General features: G+C 43.9%; 1 protein-coding gene across 5 annotated transcripts in view; it reads left to right on the top strand.

The window, feature by feature from the left end:
• Window positions 1-21,209, top strand: part of LOC142291007 (transient receptor potential cation channel subfamily V member 1-like) — a 138,484-nt gene that overhangs the window by 29,239 nt on the left and 88,036 nt on the right. For all 5 annotated transcript variants that reach the window (XM_075335188.1, XM_075335185.1, XM_075335189.1 and 2 more), the window contains 2 exons: window positions 14,956-15,098; window positions 19,144-19,296. In XM_075335188.1, coding sequence (XP_075191303.1) covers window positions 14,956-15,098; window positions 19,144-19,296 — 296 coding nt within the window. The remainder of the gene's footprint in view (window positions 1-14,955; window positions 15,099-19,143; window positions 19,297-21,209) is intronic.

Here is a 21,209-nt window from a genome sequence, read left to right as displayed (position 1 = left end):
CACATCTTTTCCACTTTCATGCTAAACCCCAAAGGTGTTGACTCTATTTCACCCAGGGGAAAGATTTATTTTTGGCTATATTACTTATTTCTCTGGCCAAGGGGGACTTGTGTTTGAGCCTTCCTTAGCACTCATGGTGTAGGTCCTACAACAGAGAACAGTAGAAAATAGGTGATAATGCCGCGCCACAGATCACTTCAGGGACAGTAAGATTAACGTATCTTTATTGGCATAGGTCTACGCGTTTCAGGAGCCACGCTCCCTTCCTCAGGACCGTAAGGAACCAAGAGACATCAAGATTTGATGTCTCTTGGTTCCTTACGGTCCTGAGGAAGGGAGCGTGGCTCCTGAAACGCGTAGACCTATGCCAATAAAGATACGTTAATCTTACTGTCCCTGAAGTGATCTGTGGCGCGGCATTATCACCTATTTTCTACTGTTCTCTGTTGTCTGCCGTTGGGTGGCTGCTGCCTGGATTAACGATTTACATGCTGTTAAAGGGGTTGTGACTTGCACAACTCCATCTGGTGAGTATTCACTCTCCTTCCCTCACCCCATATTATTGGGGTAATACCCTATCTGCGCTTTTTTGTCCACAGCTTTATACATGGTGTAGGTCCTGGCAGCCGTTTAACTATGTTTTGGGTAAATATCCTAAAAAAACAGGGCGAATCATGTAGTAAGATAGAGTAGTGCAAAACCAGTTTGTTGAAAATAATGGAACCCCACTACAATCCTGAAATCAATTGTTCAATATCCTTCATGATAGTGATTAGGAAACCTTTGAGCCTGCTCACTTACACTTTTTTTTAGATATCTCCCATATACTATAATGAAAAGGGACTGTCTACAGGCAGCCAGCCCCTGCATATGGAAAACTGGATAGAATGGATGGTCATTGAATAAAGTCATCAATAATTTTGTAGTTTGACCTTTAGTGGCAAAATCTAACCTGATTGGCAATAGTGAGTGAGCACTATCATGCTCGGGTGCTCGGTACTCGTAATGAGCAGTTGGACGCTCTGATGGGTGTGACTCGAGCACCCTAGTATAATGGAAGTCAATGATGTACTCAAGCATGTTTTCGTAAAATTTCTCGAAAATTGCTTGAGTCCCCTATTGTCTTCATTTATACTCGGGTTCTCGAGTCACGTCCATGCGAGCATCAACTGCTCTTAACGAGTACCGAGCACCCGAGCATGGTAGTGCCCAGTCATCACTATTCCAAAAATTAAAGTATGTGAAACTTTCAGGGGACATTTTGTAATTTTTTTTTAATTAAAATAAAGCATATATTTTATTATTTAAATTGTTCCCAAAGGTGTCCTAATCCTTTATGTTTTCTGAAAAAAGGGGTGGTCTGAAATACAAATTAATTTCATCCTAAATCCCTACATATTTAATGCCACGATCTAATCTATTTTCTAATAAACTTTAATTAAAACTTCCCTATTCTTCCTTAACTACACAACCTGCTTTTCTTTTTTTTTCAACTTCCTTTTTGATGATGCTTTGTTGGATAATCCCAGTGCATGCTGGGTTACTCAAACAAAGTATCATCAGGGGAAAGAGGCTGCCCCTGCACCCTCCCTGAAATGAAGTGTCATCAGTGACTTTCATTTCAGGGGCTGGGCTCGTCCCTACTCTGTCATTATGTGGTATACACAAAGACAGTGTGCTCTCTTACCGGCTCAGAACTGTAGTAACGAGCCAGCAACAGAGCGCACAGTCAGTGTGCGTTGTACAACAAATATCCAGCTTGTAGAAACGAATGGGCAGTACTGGTCTTTTCAAACCCAAGAGTGTACTGTCATTGTGTAGATCGCACAGTGACAGAGCAGGAATGAGCCCCTTGACGAGCCGAGCCATGTAGCAGTGCCACCTGATGACGCTTAGTTTGAGTATCCCATCATGCACTGAGAATATCAAAACAAAGCATCATCAAAAAGGAAGTTGTAAAAAAAAAAAGAAGAAAGCAGTGCGATAATGTAGTTAGGGAATGCATGGGGATTTTCTATTAACAAAATTTAACCAGAAAATAGATTAGATTATGACATTAAACAGATAAGCATTTAGGATGGAAACTAATTTTTATTTTAGATCATCCCTTTAAGTAAAGTAAGTGATACTATTTGCTTTAAAACAAACAAAAAAATAATAGAAGATAGCATTAATTTCCAAATTGCAGTTTTCATGCTTCTGAGTTTCATAATTTTCACAGTAATAGAAAAATAGGTTGTTGCCTCAATTTTATTTTGTTCTTTTTGTTTTTCTCTTTGTGTTGTGTAATTCCATTGACAGCACATAAATTACTTTTTCTACTTCATGTCCTCTTTTAGAAAAGATTTACGATCTTTCATGGGCGACCAAATAGAGTCCAGGGTAACACAACCAATATAAGAGCTGTGTACGTGTTGCAGCCAACACAATATGGTCTGCCTTTTACCTTTTATTTCTCAAACTTTCATCTGAAGAGAGTCTAGAAAATCAGTGCTAAAAACAGAATTAGAGAAGGAGGATAAAAAAGGAGAAGCTGCAAAAGTTTACATAAGGTTTTCTAAACATTATTCTATAAAGTTTGGGGTAATAGCTGCAAGTCTGTACTTTTGTGTCACCGCTGTGGTGTCACTACCACGTGTACTGCTTTTTTCCCACTGAACTATATTCTTTCTATTCATTATGCAATTAGTGAAGAAAATAAAGCCTAAGGATTACATTGTTTGCTCTTGGGGTTGTGCCTATGGCCGGCTTACAGGATGTAAATATTACAGTGTTGAATATGGCTTTAGATTCCATTACCCTGATGTTAGCAAGTAGTCAGCGAAGGCCGGTAACCTGCGGAATAGTGCACAGCCTGTGATATCATCAACCTGTTACCTAGTTGTGATTCTCTCCTGTCACATTCCAGATGAAAGCTTAGGTCAACTTGGGAGAAAGGGGTAAATTATGGATAAAAAAAGATCTCTATTGAAAATTATCTGGCTGTGGGCAGTGTGGGGGATGGAGTGTGGGTGGGGACATTGAGTAGTTGTTTGGGTAAGTGTAATTAGGAAACTTTGAACACCAGTGACAAACGTGGTATGGTCACTACCGAAATAGCGGTTTGACTCCCCCTAACACTGACCCTGATTGTAACTAAGGCCTATTTTTGATGTAGGGCTTTTATTTCAATCATACTCCAAAAATCCTGTAAAATTGTGTTAGGGCTTAGTTTCGGGATAGGTCTTATTTTCGGGGACAAAGACTGATGGCACTCCCAACATGCAGTCTGAGCAGTAATGCATGTCTATATTCTAACATTCATGTTTTGTTATTTTCGGGGAAACCATCCTCACGCTATCTGTTCTCCTCACTTTGAGGCTGGTGGCAACATCCTGTGATGTAGTGTAGTGGAGGGAACGCGTGAGGAGGCAGGAGGGGCCGTCCTAGTTAGCATCAGAAAGTGTTTTACTGAGGTAGTAGAAGTTAAAAAGACATAACAGATAGACCCGATGATATTCACAGATGAAATTGACAGAGTTTTCATACAGATGGTTATACATGGCATCTGCGTTATACTTTTTAAATTCAATCTCACAACATTACAGATCCATATCAGAGGATAATTCCTTAGCATTTCCTGCGCTCCGGCTGCAACATCTTCCTTTACAGATGCTCCCATGAGGGTAACAGAGACATCCATCTCTAAATCTTACACACTAGGTTGACACCTTGCAGTTCACTACTGTTACAGGGCAACACTGTCCTGCTCAAAGTATTCTCAGGACCACCAGTAACTCTGCTCCTCTACCTCTGGGCCTCTACCATCTTCCCACTAAAGGGAACCCGTCAAGTCAAAAAAGCGTCCTGACCTACAAGCAGGAGCATGTGTGAGCTATTAACCCCTTCCTACCCATCCCTGTTATATTGTGTAATAAGAAAGTAATAAAATATGTTTTATTACTTTCATATCTCCAATGTAAATAGCATTCATATCACTGATTTGATGTTTCTCTTTGTGCTTGACGGTCCTGAGGAAGAGAGCTGAGCTCCTGAAACGCGTAGACCCATGCCAACAATAAAGACACGTTAATCTGACATTTGAACAGTGATCATTTGGCGCGGCATTTAATCACCCCTCTCTACTCTTCTCTGTTATCGAAGACTACTTGGTGGCAGACATTGGTCTGGACCTGGTAGGAGCTGGAACCCTGGTCGCAGGGGATCGTGTCAAGGGGCACGGATTGCCGAGGAGGGCAGCCGGCGGCCTTGAGTCATCTCTGGGCAGGGGCCAGGACACGACGCGGTACGCGGACCCTAGGCTGGGAAGTAGCTTCAAGCGTCCTGGTAATTTACCCGATGGGTGTGAAGTCTTCAAGATTCATCTCTCACCCGCTCCAAAATCATGGTACTAGCACAACGAGGGGATAGGACTTTTCCTAAAACACAGTCCATCAAATCCCAAGCGTGAACCCTGAGAGCAAGCTCACTCCGTTAGCCATAGGGGTGAGTTGGACCCGATTAATTCCACACTATAGGGTCCAAACAGTGAACAAGGTACCACGGAAAAGGTCACAGGCTAACAAGCAACACCAAGGGCACGGATCCAGGCGTGCTCCCTCCTTGCTGCAGCGGTGCTCAGAATTCTGGTTTACAAGCTGTCAGTGTAAGTATTCCTGGACTGAGTGAGTACGCAGAAACCCTTTCCTTTCCCAACGGCACCCCTTCACTACCATCACTGGGCCCTGGGGCACAACCCCCCACCCACGGAGGGGTTAAACACCTTGCTGCCATATCAACGCCACCGGGCTCCCCAACAGCAGCGGTGGTACTCCATCTTACCACGCACCGTGGGTGGCGTCACGAACTTCTAACTCCTCTGCACATACTCCACTTTTCAAATTCGAGTGTCCGCACGAACCCCCCGAGTCCAGAGACCCCTCGAGCCACCGCGGTTCCGGATCCGAGCAGCTCGGCCGCTGACACTGGGGCGGTACACTATAACATCTTTGGCGGATGCTGATCACCCATCTGCTCTCTTACACAGTTACCCAGCACCAGTAGCATAGCTACTGGGGGTGCAGAGGGGGCTGTCGCCCCAGGTACATAACATAGTGGGGGCCACTAGGAGCTACTGCCTCCCAGGGCCATGTTAAGACACCAGTTTGTTTGTTTTCCCCTTTGCCGGGCCAAGTAGCAAATCCGGCAATTTTTTCAAGGGGGAGGGGAAAGGGGATTTAATACATGAGTGCTGCAGAGGCAGGGAAGCTCTAATCTGATCCCGGACCAGATGGAAAAAAATACCTGCTAGATGTGCAGGACGTGCGATAATGTCATGCCCATGTGACCCATGTGGGAGGGGCCAGAAGAAAAAGGAAAAGCTGTCTAAGATGAGGGCACATATGTCAGGTACAGAGGGAAGAAGAGGACATGGGGGGTCCTGAGTGTGACTGAGGGGTGCAGACTGTGACAGAGGGGTGCAGACTGACAGGGGTGCAGGCTGTGACAAGAGGGTGCAGGCTATGACAGGGGAGGTACAGGCTGTGACAGAATGTTGCAGGGATGGGGGGGGCAGCCTGTGATAGAAGGGTGCAGACTGTGTGGCATAGTGGGGCACAGACTATAAGAGGGGTAAACACAGTTACCTAGTTAGAGGCAACCCCTTGAGTCGAACACCTAGCTACACCTCTGCCCAGCAAAAAAGGTGCTTCCTGAGGAAGAGATTTTGAAACGAGCATTGGGGAAGAGAGGACACCATGACACAGTGGCATAAAACAAAGTAGTGTATTTTTTTATATATTTGCCTCCTTCCTATATACACTTGATGGGTAAATATATATCATTAAAGATTAATAAACAAAACTTAAATTCTTCCTTTATGCTGCACATTCTTATAAAGGTCGCCAGATACATTAACTCCACATATATAATTATTTTATTATAATTATATAGAAGATGATTATGTTATTCCTTACAGATTATTATTGTTATTCATCCAAGTATACTAAATACAGTTATTGACTAGTGATGAGCGAGTATGCTTGTTACTACTCGGTACTCGCACGAGTATCACTGTACTCGGGCTACTCGGCGGGTGCCGAGTAATTTCGTGATACTCGTGCTTTACTCGTGGTCTTCATTTCTGCATGTTGGCGCTCTTTTGAGAGCCAGCCCTCATGCAGGGATTGGCTGGCAGACCACTGCAATGCCACAGCCCTGTTAGTTGTGGAATTGCAGTGATTGGCCGGCCTGCACAGCGTGACCGAGCCTTTATACCGGCCGGCGCGCTGTGCTCTGTACACAGCCATCTCATATTCCCTGCTTTCCACGCCCACAGGCGCCTATGATTGGTTGCAGTGAGACACGCCCCCACGCTGAGTGACAGGTGTCACACTGCACCCAATCACAGCAGCCGGTGGGCGTGTCTATACTGTGCAGTAAAATAAATAAATAAATAATTAAAAAAACCGGCGTGCGGTCCCCCCAATTTTAATACCAGCCAGATAAAGCCATACGGCTGAAGGCTGGTATTCTCAGGATGGGGAGCTCCACGTTATGGGGAGCCCCCCACCCTAACAATAACAGTCAGCAGCCGCCCAGAATTGCCGCATACATTAGATGCGACAGTTCTGGGACTGTACCCGGCTCTTCCCGATTTACCCTGGTGCGTTGGCAAATCGGGGTAATAAGGAGTTATTGACAGCCCATAGCTGCCAATAAGTCCTAGATTAATCATGTCAGGCGTCTCCCCGAGATTCCTTCCATGATTAATCTGTAAATTACAGTTAAAAAACACACACACACGAAAAATCCTTTATTAGAAATAAAAAACAATAACAAAGTCCCTCATCACCAATTTATTACCCACAACAAAGCCCTCCATGTCCGGTGTAATCCACGGTCCTCCAGCGTCGCGTCCAGCTCTGCTGCATGCAGGTAACAGGAGCTGCAGAATACACCGCCGCTCCGGTCACCTCCACGCAGCTAATGAGGTGAGTATAGCGATCAGCTGAGCTGTCACTGAGGTTACCTGGATCCAGCGGTGGATGCAGCGGTGGCCGCGGGTAACCTCAGTGACAGCTCAGCTGATCGCGCTACTCACCGCCGCTCCGGTCAGCTTCACACAGCAACTGAGGTGAGAAGCGCGATCAGCTGCTGTCAGTCAGGTAACTCCCGGCCACCGCTGGATCCAGCGGTGGCCGCGATTAACCTCAGTGACAGCGCAGCTGATCGCTATACTCTCCTCAGTTGGTGCATGGAGCTGACCGGAGCGGCGGTGAGTAGCGCGATCAGCTGAGCTGTCACTGAGGTTACCCGCGGCCACCGCTGCATCCACCGCTGGATCCAGGTAACCTCAGTGACAGCTCAGCTGATCGCTATACTCACCTCATTAGCTGCGTGGAGGTGACCGGAGCGGCGGTGTATTCTGCAGCTCCTGTCACCTGCATGCAGCAGAGCTGGACGCGACGCTGGAGGACCGTGGATTACACCGGACATGGAGGGTTTGTCGGGGTTAATAAATTGGTAATGAGGGACTTTGTTATTGTTTTTTATTTCTAATAAAGGATTTTTCGTGTGTGTGTGTTTTTTAACTGTAATTTACAGATTAATCATGGAAGGAATCTCGGGGAGACGCCTGACATGATTAATCTAGGACTTATTGGCAGCTATGGGCTGCCAATAACTCCTTATTACCCCGATTTGCCAACGCACCAGGGTAAATCGGGAAGAGCCGGGTACAGCCCCAGAACTGTCGCATATAATGTATGCGGCAATTCTGGGCGGCTGCTGACTGATATTGTTAGGGTGGGGTGCTCCCCATAACGTGGCGCTCCCCATCCTGAGAATACCAGCCTTCAGCCGTATGGCTTTATCTGGCTGGTATTAAAATTGGGGGGGACCGCACGCCGTTTTTTTTAATTATTTAATTATTTATTTCACTGCACAGTATACACACACAACGGCTGCTGTGATTGGGTGCAGTGTGACACCTGTCACTCAGAGTGGGGGCGTGTCTCACTGCAACCAATCATAGGCGCCGAAAAGCAGGAAAGCAGAGAATACGAGATTGATTAATGAGCGGCCGGCTTTTTCAAAAGAGGAAAAGCCGCAGGAGCAGTGTGAATGCCGTGCAGTGCCGCAGCAGTGATCGGCGAACGGTGAGTAAGAGAGAGGGGGGAGAATGACCGACAGACTGTGAGAGGGGGACAGACAAGACAGAGAGAGACCGACAGAGCGAGACCGACCGACGGGAGATAGAATGAAAAAAAAAATGACCGACATCACTAGTAAAAAGCACAAAACGTGCGTTTTGGACATCGGAGTGCCACACAATGTTTATGTAAAATCTTTCATGTATTAATCTCAAAAAGTAACATACACCAGCTCTATCTCACTATTGTGTATGTGCCCTTAACATTTCCGCCATGAAAATTCATTTTGGGGTCATTTTGCAAGGTTTTCTGGTGAGTCCGTAAAAATGGCATAAAACGCGGACAAAATTGTTCACAGCTGTGACTTTTGAGTGATAAATGCTTCAAGGGGTCTTCCCCATGCTGTTGCCATGTCATTTGAGCACTCTTCTGAGACTTTTGTGACATTTTTAGGGTTTCTACATGCTGCCGGGGGGTCATTTCACAAAAATACTCGGGTCTCCCATAGGATAACATTGGGCTCGTTGCTCGGGCCGAGTACACGAGTATCTTGGGATGCTCGGCCCGAGCCTCGAGCACCCGAGCTTTTTAGTACTCGCTCATCACTATTATTGACAGTTTTTGCCGCACCCTGTACACACTGAATGTTAAGCATCTGACTGCCTTGGGAAAACTAAAGTACAAAGACAGCGATACTTCTCAACCTACCTGAGGCTGAGTGCACACTGTGCGTTTTTTGTTGTTGCAGATTTTCACAAATCTGCAACAATATCCTGATGCCATTGTAATAGGGTATCTAGTGCCCTACCGCCCCCAGACCAAAGTGGTGACTAGGGAAACCGCAATGTAAATGTTTGTGACTATTGTATTGTATTTTGTGTTAATGTAATGCATTCTCCTGTAATACGGCCGGCTGCCACCAAATGTCACTGGTTCCTGGGTCCCTTAGTGAGAAAGGATGGATTGGAAGTGACAGGGCAGCAGGGGTTAAGCAAGGAGGTGGTTCACCAGTACAGGAAAAAATATATAGGTAGAAGTAACTTCCTATTTAGTCAGATAGGGAGATGCAGAGCCAGTGAGCAGAACAATAAACAAGGACTTGCAGGGTCAGAAGCAGCGGAGTGGAGTGGATGATGTGGAAGTGAGAGACAAAAGACAGTGAAGAAGAGGAGAAATAGAGCAGTATACAGTGAAAGGGGACCTCGTCTGCAGGGAGGTGTATACTAGTAAAGAGAAGAAGTAGAGGAGAAAGGCACCCCTTCCTAGGCCAGAACCTGCTAGTACTTGAGGGAACGCAGTCACAGTGGGAAGGCATCAAAGGAGTCCATCCATTTGTTAGCTGAGCCGAATGATCCACCTTGATTGCAAGAACTGTAGAGCCTAGCTCAGTATGGAATAGAATGCAAGTAACTGTCGATGCTGTAAAATCTGCCTTGAAAAGCTTGGAACAGTCTGCAAACAAAGTGTTAAGTAAAGTTGTTAAAATTGCATCTGGTGGTGGACTCGTTACCGACAATACTGGGTGCGCAGCTAATTGTAGTAAATGGGGTCCTGAGAAGCCGGATGAAGATACAGAAATGCAGCTGTAGGCAAGTAACGCCTCCACACTCACTCCATGCACCACTCTGCCCCTGGTGTCTGTAATGTGCTGGGGTGGGCTGAGGACTGTAACCCTCGCCTATGACTGCCCCTCCCTGGCACTTTACACCAGCAAAGTCTATGAAAATCCTGAAGTGCTGTGCAGCATGTCAATTCTTTCTGCGTGTTTTCCAGCGATTTTACCATTGAAAGCAATGAAAAAAAAAATCATTAAAAATGCTGCAAGTCACAGCAAAAAGCTTCAAAAACATGCAGGGTGTGCAGATAGCTTTATATTGACATTTAACACTTTAATCTAAAATAATCTTAATTTAATAATATACAGAGGAAACCTCGGTTTACAAGTAACTTGGTGTGCGAGTATTTAACTATATGAGCAAAGCTTGCTGTAAATTTGTAACTCGGCTTATCGCCGGCCTCCCGGTTCTTGTAGTTTGCCGGTACAGGATGTGTATCGGGTAACCATCGCGACGATGGAGGAACTTCTGCTGTCAGCCACTTCTCAAAGGCAGCGCACTGACCAATCAGAGACAAGTGGCTCATGCCTTTGACGTCAGTACTCTTAAAGCGGAAGCTCCGGCATCGGTCGCGATAGTTACCCGATACACATCCTGTACCGGCAAATTTCAAGAACCGGGAGGCAGGCGATGGAACGGAAGGTAAGGTGAGCAAAATGTGCGTGTTTGTGCGTGTTTGTGTGTGTTTGTGTGTGTTTGTGCATGTGTGGAATGGCACAATAGGGGACCAGGATGGGACATTGCGCAAGTTGTGGAACGAATTGTCTGAGCTTGCATTATTTCCTATGGGAAATTTGGCTTTGCTAGACGAGTAACTTGGTTTCAAGCACACTCCCAGAACGGATTGTTCTTGTAAACCAAGGCTCTAGCAAATATAAAATGTTTTGGTTTTTTTTTTTAGCCAATGCACAATATCAAAACTCTCAGAAACCAACAGCAATAAAATATTAGCCTCTATGTCCGTGACAAGATCTGACCTTTGATGGTTTGACTAATGACTGACAATATCAAAATCTAAGATAAAAACAAGATAAATATTTACCCTGCTGTAAAAAAAAAAGAAGAAGTCATAATAGTGTAGCGCCCCTGAACCCATCAGGAGCTACAAGGTACTGCATCCTGTCAAAGATGCAAAGCCTACCTCCAGGAACCTGAAAGACCAGTGCCAGTAACAGCGAAACACAGTATAATTCCAGTTTTCCCCATCCCCAAGAACTGGTGACAGACTACAGTTGGACCCAATGGATGGCCACCCAGGGGTGGAGTCGATCCAGTCCACTAGACGACAACCAGGTGGGAGGGGGCAGACAGTGCGGACAGCGGTGAATACCAGCCTTCCTCCGGGTACCAGTTATCAACCTGCTGTGAGAAAAGAACCCAGTTAAACTGCAATCCCTTGTGTGGCCTACCTTCTTTCCGCGCCTAACTCCATCACCTACCCCCCTGGGGCACCGGCCCTACTTGCGGAGGGCCCAACATCCAGGCTGCCACTAACATCAGCCCCAGCGGTGAGAAACTGTGCAGTGGCAGTTCCATCACCACAACCGCAACCCGCAAGTGGCGTCACGATACAAACTTTATAAAGATTTCCCTGTACATAACCCCCTTCAAGCGACCCCCAGGGTCACGGAACCGGGCAACGGCCACCCAGTGAGATATCCCAGCAGTACACCGCCCAGGACCGAGAACCCCATAGCCCTGGGGCGAGTCAATAGTACATATAAATAACATAGGGTACTTAGTACATGCTGTTTTTGATCAAATAAAGCGTAAAGCCATCCCACCGTGACATGGTGTATCCCAGTCTGGTTGGTCTCTAATCCTCTAATATTAAAACCTTAATATAGATGGGGCAGAGAATGACCAGGGTCCGTATGCATGGACACCCCACCATGGGAAACTACGTAAATGAAATATACAGCTCAATGAGAGGGGGCACACTCCTGTTTGTACATAGCACAAAAAAAACGACAAGGCCAAACCGAAGACATGAGCTGAAGTATAAGTTGGTATACATACACTGCATAGAAGCATGTTCACACTGTGGCCATTTAACAGACAAAACCTAAACAAAATAAGCATATACCCTTCTGTAAAAACTAAGTAAGACGTAATAGTGCATATAAATAAGATAGAGTACTTAGTACTCATCGTGTTTGATGAAAAAAGTATAAAGCCATGCAACTGCAACAAGGTGTAGCCCAGTGGGGATGGTCCCTAATGACTAACAATGGAGTAAAGAAGGAAGGTAGAGGCATTACAGAGGTTGTCCACTATTGGGACAACCCCAGTTCATTCCACATGTGTCCCCATATTAATATAAAAAAGCCTATGCTCACCTCTGGTTGTGGAGCAGTTCCCTGTGACCAATCAACTCCGGCTTCTCTCTCCCCACCTTCGGACACAGTAGCAGTCAACAGGAAGTGGACGGCAGCTCACTTGTCTGAAGGCGGGGAAAGAGAAGCCGGCGGTGATTGATCACAGGGCTTGGGTAATGTCAAAAGCTCACAAGAGCCCTGGGAACGCGAGCCCAGACAATGCTGAAACCATGCCACCACCAGAGGTAAGGATTGGCTTTTTAATATGAGGAAACATGGAATGAGAAGGGGCTGTCCTTTTAATGGACAACCCCTTTAAAAAGGTTGTCTTATCTTTGTAAATTGTTTGAATTTCTTAGTGTTTTTAAAAAGAAGCAAATTTGCAAATTGATTCTAATTAAAATTTGGGAATGAAGCAATTTTTTAATTTTATAGTTTACTGCTTGTTTCCAGTCTATCAAAGGTGGCTGGTTTCCTAGACAACAAGCATATCACTTGAAAGCTATTTGCTTAATCAGATTGATAGCGCTGCTCTGAAGCCAAGCAAATTGCTTCAGTGCCACTACCACCTCCTCCTCCTCCATTACTGCTGAGATAAAGATGTCCTTGGTTGTGGCACACATTTCTGAACAGCTGCTCAGCCATGCCATGATTCGAATTGTCAATCATCAAAAGCCAAAGCACCACAGCAAGCAAGAGGCAGAGAAGCGGTGCACTTCTGAAGTTAGAAAATGAGACTGAGTGAAACACACTCCTTCTATGCCATTGGAACTCCAAATTAGTGCTTGGGAAATCAATACAGCACACTCGCTTTGTGGTGTACTGAAAGTTTCTGCTTTATAACATCATGTGACCAGTTTATATAGTACCTCAAACAAAGAAGAAACTTCTCTGAACTATGCTCCAATAAGATCAGTAGGGGAGTGAACGGAAATATGAAATTCCCCGCCCATCAGTGTTAGCTGAGCCCTATAACATCATTCAGTTTTAAGACAAGATGGTTTCTATAAGAACAAAATGGATTCTATTCTCTCACAAGACAAGCCCCCTAAAAGAGATAAAAACACTATTCCACACTCCACACATGAAAAAAAAAGAAAAAATCTAGCATCATTCTGTATGGTTCAGATATTTATTTTTAATATGGTCCATGTTTAGTAGAATTTCTTTTTAGAGTCTATTCTTGGGGTTGTTTTAGTGTTATCAGTACAAACATTGAGATGAGTCATTCATATGTAAAGTTTGTAGCAAAACACGACTCATTCTGTTCCGAACATTTCAAGGATCTTCCTTTCTTATGAAAAACTTAGAAGAATCCATATTATTACATTTGTGTAGACTTTAATGGTGTAAATACGAAATTACTGAAGGTTCACTTATCTTTGATGTAAAAATGTTATGTTTTGGATCAATGTAGCCAAAAGGAAAATGAAAATATGTAGATTGTTTCCATTAAATATATCCTACTGTTTAGTGTGAACAGCTCCTATACAGTCTTATGTGACTTCATGGTAATAAACTAGAGATAAAGCCTGAATAGTCTGCAGTCATACTCCCTTATACCTTGTCCGTGCTTCTTGCTAATCTACATTTGTTAACATGGCAAGTTTAAGGTGAATTGGAAAATTAGCCAATTACTTGGGATCCTCATGTCTTAGAGGGCTCCCAAAGACTGGATCATTATGATCATCTTAAAGGGAACCTGTCAGGTGTAATATGCAACCAGAGCCATGAGCAGTTCTTGGTGCATATTGCTAATCCCTCCCTAACTGTCCCAGGCTATAGCAGCATAGATAAAGGGATCTTTAGAAAAAGTATTTCTAAGGATCCTTTATGATATGCTAATGAGCACAGGGACTAGTCGCAAGGGTGTTACTTCCCCGAATAGTCCACCCTCTTAGCATGTTAGCACGCCCACAGGGCTATTCAATGTCCAATGACCAGCGTCATCAGCAGTGACACATGTACCTGTGTCCATTGTCACCACCTCTCATACGCCAGGTTTAGGGTCAGTGCACATGATCAAAAGTCCCAGCACTTCTGGTCATGCACACTAGACCTCTCTGAAGCCGGGACGCATACACCCGGCTTCATAGTGTGCATGACCGGACGTTCGGTGACTTCTGATCATGTGCACTGACCCTAAACTCAGCATCTGAAGCAGTGACAACGGACACAGGTATGCGCGTCACCGCTGATGATACTGGCCAATGTGCATTGAAAAACATGTTCATACCCCTGTTGGTGTGCTAACATGCTAAGAGGATGGACTAGTCGGAGGACGTAATGCCCTTGCAACTAGTCCCTGCGCTCATTAGCATAAGATAAAAGATCTTTAAAAATACGTTTTCTAAAGATCTTTTTAGTGTATACAGAGACGGTTAGGCAGGGATTAGTAATGTGCATCCAGAACTGCTGTGAATTGGAAAATTGGACAATTATTTAGGGTCCTCATGTCCTAGAGGGCTCCCAACAACTGGATCATTATGAACACCTTGATAGTTGACCATCGCCATAGACCACAGTCACTTTAAAGCATTATATAGGGCTGTGATTTGGATGCTTCTTGCCCAGGTCTCCATGTTTTTTTTTAATTTATTTAAGGTTTAACAAAGAAGTTGAAACATATGGAAGGAATATGACTGCATGACCAGGCTTTCTGTCTCCATGAATATACAGCTACCTAGAATCATTTATGAAGATTAGTGATGACATTTTATGCCTTGGTGCAGATACCCATTCAAGTGACAGCCTCTGTAATTTAATAGAAAGAGAGATATTTTTTTTTCTCAGCAATTCCTAACAGGTCAATCCTAAAGTCCATAGATCAGATATACAAACCATTATATAACCCAAGTCTTTATATAAACAATACTTTTATATTGACAGAGCCCCTGACATTGATCCTAAAGATGTCTACACAAGAGACAGAATCTTTGCTGCCGTGGCTAACGAAGATACCGAAGACCTGGCTGGGCTGGAAAGATACCTGCAAAGAACCCTGAAGAAGCTGACTAATGATGAATTTATAGGTAATGGAGGATGTTGCAGACATCTTACTCATTTGTGCAGAGTGATACAATAGTCATACTGCATGCCATCTTACATCATCAAATTGTGTTTGGATTTTACATAGAAATATCTTTCTGTAGTCCTTAAAGAAAAAAAAAGTCAGAAAACTAACCAAATTGGACAACCCTTCAAGGATTATGCAGAAGTCTCCTACGGTTAAAGCGGTTGTCCTAATTGTGCATGTTGGGATCCTATAAGAATGGGGAGGTCCTATAGACAATGAATGAGGAGGTGGTGTGTAATGAGGGAGCAACCTCTGTATTCTAACGGGGCATTCCTGTTTTCTGTATCGATGGGGATATTGTGGATAGGTGATAACTAATGATAAACATTAATTATAAACAAATGAAACTCATTTAGAATTTCTAAAAGTTTGTGGATTTTAGCATATGTGAATTCTTGGGTATTTGATTTGTATGAATCCAGCAAATTGGCGGCCAACTTGTCATGTTCTAGATTGATATTGGCCAGTAAGGGGTTAAATTTTTTTTTATCATACTCACCTCTCCCCTCACCTATTGCTGCTGTTACAGCTCCTCAATGGTCCTCCGGTCCTCCTCGGGGTTCCTAAGGCATCAGCGGCGGCTCTAGTTTCCTCGCATTCTTCACTGTCGCTACTTTGGCCAGTTAGGCTTTCAAGCAAGTTCTGACATCATGATGTCATTACACGGAATAATGCCTTAATTGTGTTGAGACCTAGTAAGCACCAGAAGCAAAGGTGAAGCGTGCAGAGGAGGTCATAACCAAAGCAGGTGCCTAAAAAAGTCAGCGGAGGATAAGTGAGGAGATGCAACATCAGGGACTGGTAAGGGGCAGGGTAAGTACGATATTTTATCGACTCATCTTGGCCCATCTATTTATCATACTTTTTGGTTTGCAGACCTCAGAGCATAATAAACAGCTTTTTTTAACAGCAATGGGTACATTGAATACATTGTCATTCAATGAGAATCACATTTCCAGGCTGAATTTGAGTGGATTTGCCGAATTCAAATGTTGACATGTTCGCTCATGTTTAGTGACAACTTGCCAAGTTGAGACTATTTAATTACAATTAGTATGGATTGCTTTAAAAAAAATCAATCTAATTAAAAAGGTTTCTTATTGTAATCTTGAGTCATTGTTTACTGAAAACTATATAAAAGCAAAAGACTGACCAGCACCTCTAAACAGAACAAGGCAAGTGTGAACAGGTGCAAGCTACTATCACTGCATAATATACAAAGAAAAGAATACAGCAGCACTATGCAAGTGCCAAGATACAGTATATGCAGACAATGAATGTATGAAATTTGAACTTCATTACTTCTATATTGCCCATCAACCACAGCAAGATGACCTTTCTTTAGGGTACCATCAAAGAAAAGTCACCTTGCCGCTGTTGATGGGCTCTCATGAAATGGCAAATTTATGTGGCAAGCACCTTCATTTTTGTAAGTAAATTCCATATGGCAGTAATGCAGTTCAAATTTCATATATTTAATGTTTTTTTTTTTATCGCTAAAGGCGGCGTTACACGGTACGATATATCATACGATATGTCGTCGGGGTCACGGAATTCGTGACGCACACCCGGCATCGTTAGAGATGTTGTACCGTGTGACACCTACAAACGACTGTTAACGAGCAAAATTACTCCCATTATCGTTGCTCGTTGACACATCATTCATTTTCATAATGTCGTTCCTCATTCTGTGCGCCGGTTGTTCGTCGTTCCTGTGGCAGCACACATCGCTACGTGTGACACCCCGGGAACGACGAACACAGCTTACCTGTGTCCCGCCGGCAATGAGGAAGGAAGGAGGTGGGCGGAATGTTACGTCCCGCTCATTTCTGCCCCTCCGCTTCTATTGGGCGGCCGCTGTGTGACGTCGCTGTGATGCCGAACGTCCCTCCCCCTTCAGGAAGAGGATGTTCGCCGCCCACAGCGACATCGTTAGGGAGGTAAGTACGTGTGACGGGGGTTTAACGACTTTGTGCACCACGGGCAATGAATTGCCCGTGACGCACAAAAGACGGGGGCGGGTTCAATCGCTCTTGCGATCGCACAATCTATCGGCCCCTGTAACGCCGCCTTTACAGTGTGCTGCTATATTCCATTATTTGTATTGTTTATTGTATAGTCCAGAGCTGACATCACCCAACATTCCTTGCAGGTTCAATGTACGTATGTCTAACTTTGCTCTAGCTGTTTGCATTCAAGCTTAGCTGTTGTTCTTGTGTAGGATGACTCAATTAAACAGATCAATATAGAAATAGTATAAAATGGTATTAAGTGAACATAGCCTTTAAATGACTAAATCATCAGTAAACATTTTAATGGCACAGAAAAAAACAATCATAACACTCTCCAGGAAAAGCAAAACCACAAAATGTGATTCCAATCAAATGAACACCACAATTTACTAACAGACAGTTGCACATTTAAAAAAATATTTTTGGAAATTTTTCCAGCAAGTAAAAACGTGGCATTTGTTAGGATTGTACCACAAATAAGCAAAAAGAATGTTATTTCAAAGTCCGTAATTAGATAAGTTTTGCTTTTTGTAACATCTGAAACAGCTAAGTGGGAAGGTGCCGGACTTTCCCCTAAAATTAGTGTTGTTATTAAATTGCTTAGCTGATTAGGTAATTCAGTTTTCACTCCGGATTGATTTCTAACACTTAAAGGATTATTTAAGGGCTTTTATCTGCTCTTTATAACTGGGCTTCCTGAAAAGGCACTTTGTCTGAGCCCAGCCCAGTCATATGAGGATGCATCAGCTGAGGCTCTCTAGTGTTTCGCAGATGATCACACTGTGTCTTATCTCTACAGAAGTCTTCAGTTAACATTACAGGGAGCACAGAAGCTAATACTGGTTGCCTATTGAATTTGGAGAGTATTAAAGGGGCCCTCTGGTATTATCAGGTTTGGTCCTAACATGCTGCTATGTATCAATAGATAATCAGAGAATGCATAGTTCAATCACTTTGTGTGACAATGCAGTCTGTTCAAACTGTCAAACAATCCATTATTGCCCTGCCCCCTGCAACTAGGAAGATGAAAGGCAGGGAGAGTAGTGTGCTCTAGAAAACACATGATGATAAATCTCCTTTAATTTTCAGGACAACCCTAACTTAGAGGGGGGGTCCGCTAAAAGCATAGTGGCCACATATGATGTAAAGCTCATAAAGAAGACTTTTCTCAAATACTTTGTGTAGCCAACTGTGCCTCCGAAGCTGTGAAAATGGACACAGGTAAGCGCATGACCGCTGATGCTGGGCAATGAGCATCAAATAGCATGTCAGCACGCCCCTGTGGGCGTGCTAACATGCTAAGAAGGCAGACTAGTTGAGGGAAATAACATCCTTGCAACTAGTCCCTTTGCTCATTAGCATATCATAAAGGATCTTAAGAAATACTTTTTCTAAAGATCTCTTTATCTCTGCTAGTGTATTCAGGGACAGTTAAGGTACCGTCACACATAACGAGATTGCTAGCGAGATCGCTGCCGAGTCACGGTTTCTGTGACGCAGTAGTGATCCCGTTAGCGATCTTGTTATGTGTGACACCTACCAGCGATCAGGCCCCTGCTGTGAGATCTCTAGTCATTGCAGAATGGTTCAGGCCATTTTCTTCAAAGGCGATGTCCTGCTGGGCAGGACACATCGCTGTGTGACACTGTGTGACAGGGTCACAGTGACTGCTGAGATCGTTATACAGCTTGCTACTGCGACCTGTATTGTTCCTGCATCGCTGGTAAGATCTGACTGTGTAACATCTCACCTGCGACCAGGTCGCATCGTTTTCGGGATCGCTGGTAAGTCGTTGTGTGTGACTGGGCCTTAAGGCAGGGATTAGTAATATGCTCCCAGAACTGCTCTTGATTCTGGGTGCATATTCTACCTCACAGGTTCCCTTTAATATGAGAATTTGCAGCAATATACAGCAATGTAGCCACAAGAAAAAGTAATTTCAAATAGTCCCTTAATAAATTTTCCCCCTTTGTTTCTTTACTTATCCAGATCCTGATACTGGAAAGACGTGTTTATTAAAGGCCATGTGGAATTTAAGAAACAGAAAGAATGACACTATCCCAATATTGCTGAAGGCTGCTGAGAACACTGATAATTTGGAAAAACTGGTTAATGCACCATATACTGATGACTATTATAGAGGTAAGTGAAGCCAAGAGAAAATCTATATAACTGTGTGGTTTATTCCAATTAACACATTTTTTAGTACTATGCTTGGTATAGTAGGTAGAGGCGTTAGCAGGCAAAAGTTCAGCCCTAAGAGGAGTAAATACAATCTCCAGAGCACTAAGAGAACTTAGGGAGGCCTCAAATGTTACGATATATCGGGCGATATGTTGTCGGGGTCACGGATTCTGTGACGCACATCCGGCATCGTTAGAGATATCGTAGCGTGTGACAGCTACGAACGACTGTGAACGAGCAAAAATACTCACCTTATCGTTGCTCGTTGACACGTCGTTCATTTTCATAAAGTCATTCCTCCTTCTGCGCGCCGGTTGTTCGTCATTCCCGAGGCAGCACACATCGCTCCGTGTGACATCCCGGGAACGATGAACACAGCTTACCTGCGTCCCGCCGGCAATGCGGAAGGAGGGAGGTGGGCGAGATGTTACGTCCTGCCCGCTCATCTCCTCCCCTCCGCTTCTATTGAGCAGCCACTGTGTGACGTCGCTGTGACGTTGAACGTCCCTCCCCCTTCAGGAAGAGGATGTTCGCCGCCCACAGCGACGTCGTTAGGGAGGTAAGTACGTGTGATGGGGGTTTAACGACTTTGTGCGACACGAGGGTTTAACGACTTTGTGCGACATGGGCAATGAATTGCCCGTGACGCACAAATGACGGGGGTGGGTGCGATCGCACGATAAATCGGTGCGTGTAACACCACCCTAAGTCATTGATAATACAGGTTCCTGGGCAGATCATATTAACTGCTGCCTATGAAGGGTTGTACAGGCAGATTACAGGTTTATACCTGCCAGAAGGCACCATGGACATAACATAGGAGACTATAGAGATTGGGTTATTGCTCAACACAATTCATCCTTGATCAGTGTTGGGGGGGTATGACCTACCAATGCAAAAACCTCCTTTGGATCAGTAGGAAGCCTATTTTATGATGCTAAGTATCCCTCGTTTGGACTATTTATTTTATTCTATTTCGGTTATCCTTATTAGTCAAGGAAAACAGTGGAGGGAGAGCCTATTTATCACTGAATTAAATTCTGGGCCACATAACCTCTGATGTGGAAGCCATCAGTGCACATTTGCCCTAAGTACCCAAACCACTATAGGTATCCCAGTGTGTAGACTTCACGCAGCACCACAACTTTCTTTTTCTTGTTTGGACTGTATCTGTATTTGTGCTAGGAATGCTATTAAACTGCCCACACCACTGGCTGGCAGATTTCTGGGTACAGTTGGGTTAGGGTTAATCAGTGGTGGGGTTGGGCTTACACAAATTGGCTGGACTGCCTGGTATGTGACATCTAGTCTTACAGTGATAATCGCGTGCTGATAAAACACTGTATTGAAACTACAACAAGATACTGAGCAAATGAAACATACCTTGAATCAGGGTTTCTGCCCCTACATCATATTACTCTCAAATTAAACAGCAAAATGCTGCTGACATGAGATATGAGATGATACTTCTAGGAATATTGGCATTTTTCAGTCTTGTTACACTGCCTATTTTTGCAACTTGAAAGGCACAAGGAAGAGTGTGGAAGTATGAAATGTTATTAAAATAATAGAAATAGTCCCCCATAAATTCAAAATATTAAAACTGAAGGTGTTACAAAATACTAAGAACCCCTCAACCCTATGCCAAAGTTTAAAATATGAATCACAAAAAGAAAAGTGAAAAATTATATTTTAAAAGTGGTCACTAAACTGATGGCAATATAGAGAATACAGAAGTTTCTGATGAATGAAAAAAGATGACTTGCAGGGAAATGTGACTTCATGTTTCTATATAGAGCTCAGAAGGATTAAGCTAGTCTTCTTTTAATCACATGATGTCATAGACTTAATGGAAAAGAAAAGAATTAACT

The sequence above is a fragment of the Anomaloglossus baeobatrachus genome, chromosome 2 (genome assembly GCF_048569485.1).
Source record: "Anomaloglossus baeobatrachus isolate aAnoBae1 chromosome 2, aAnoBae1.hap1, whole genome shotgun sequence".
Classification (NCBI taxonomy): domain Eukaryota; kingdom Metazoa; phylum Chordata; class Amphibia; order Anura; family Aromobatidae; genus Anomaloglossus; species Anomaloglossus baeobatrachus.
The sequence above is the reverse complement of the archived record's forward strand: the minus strand, read 5'-3'. Positions and strand labels throughout refer to the sequence as shown.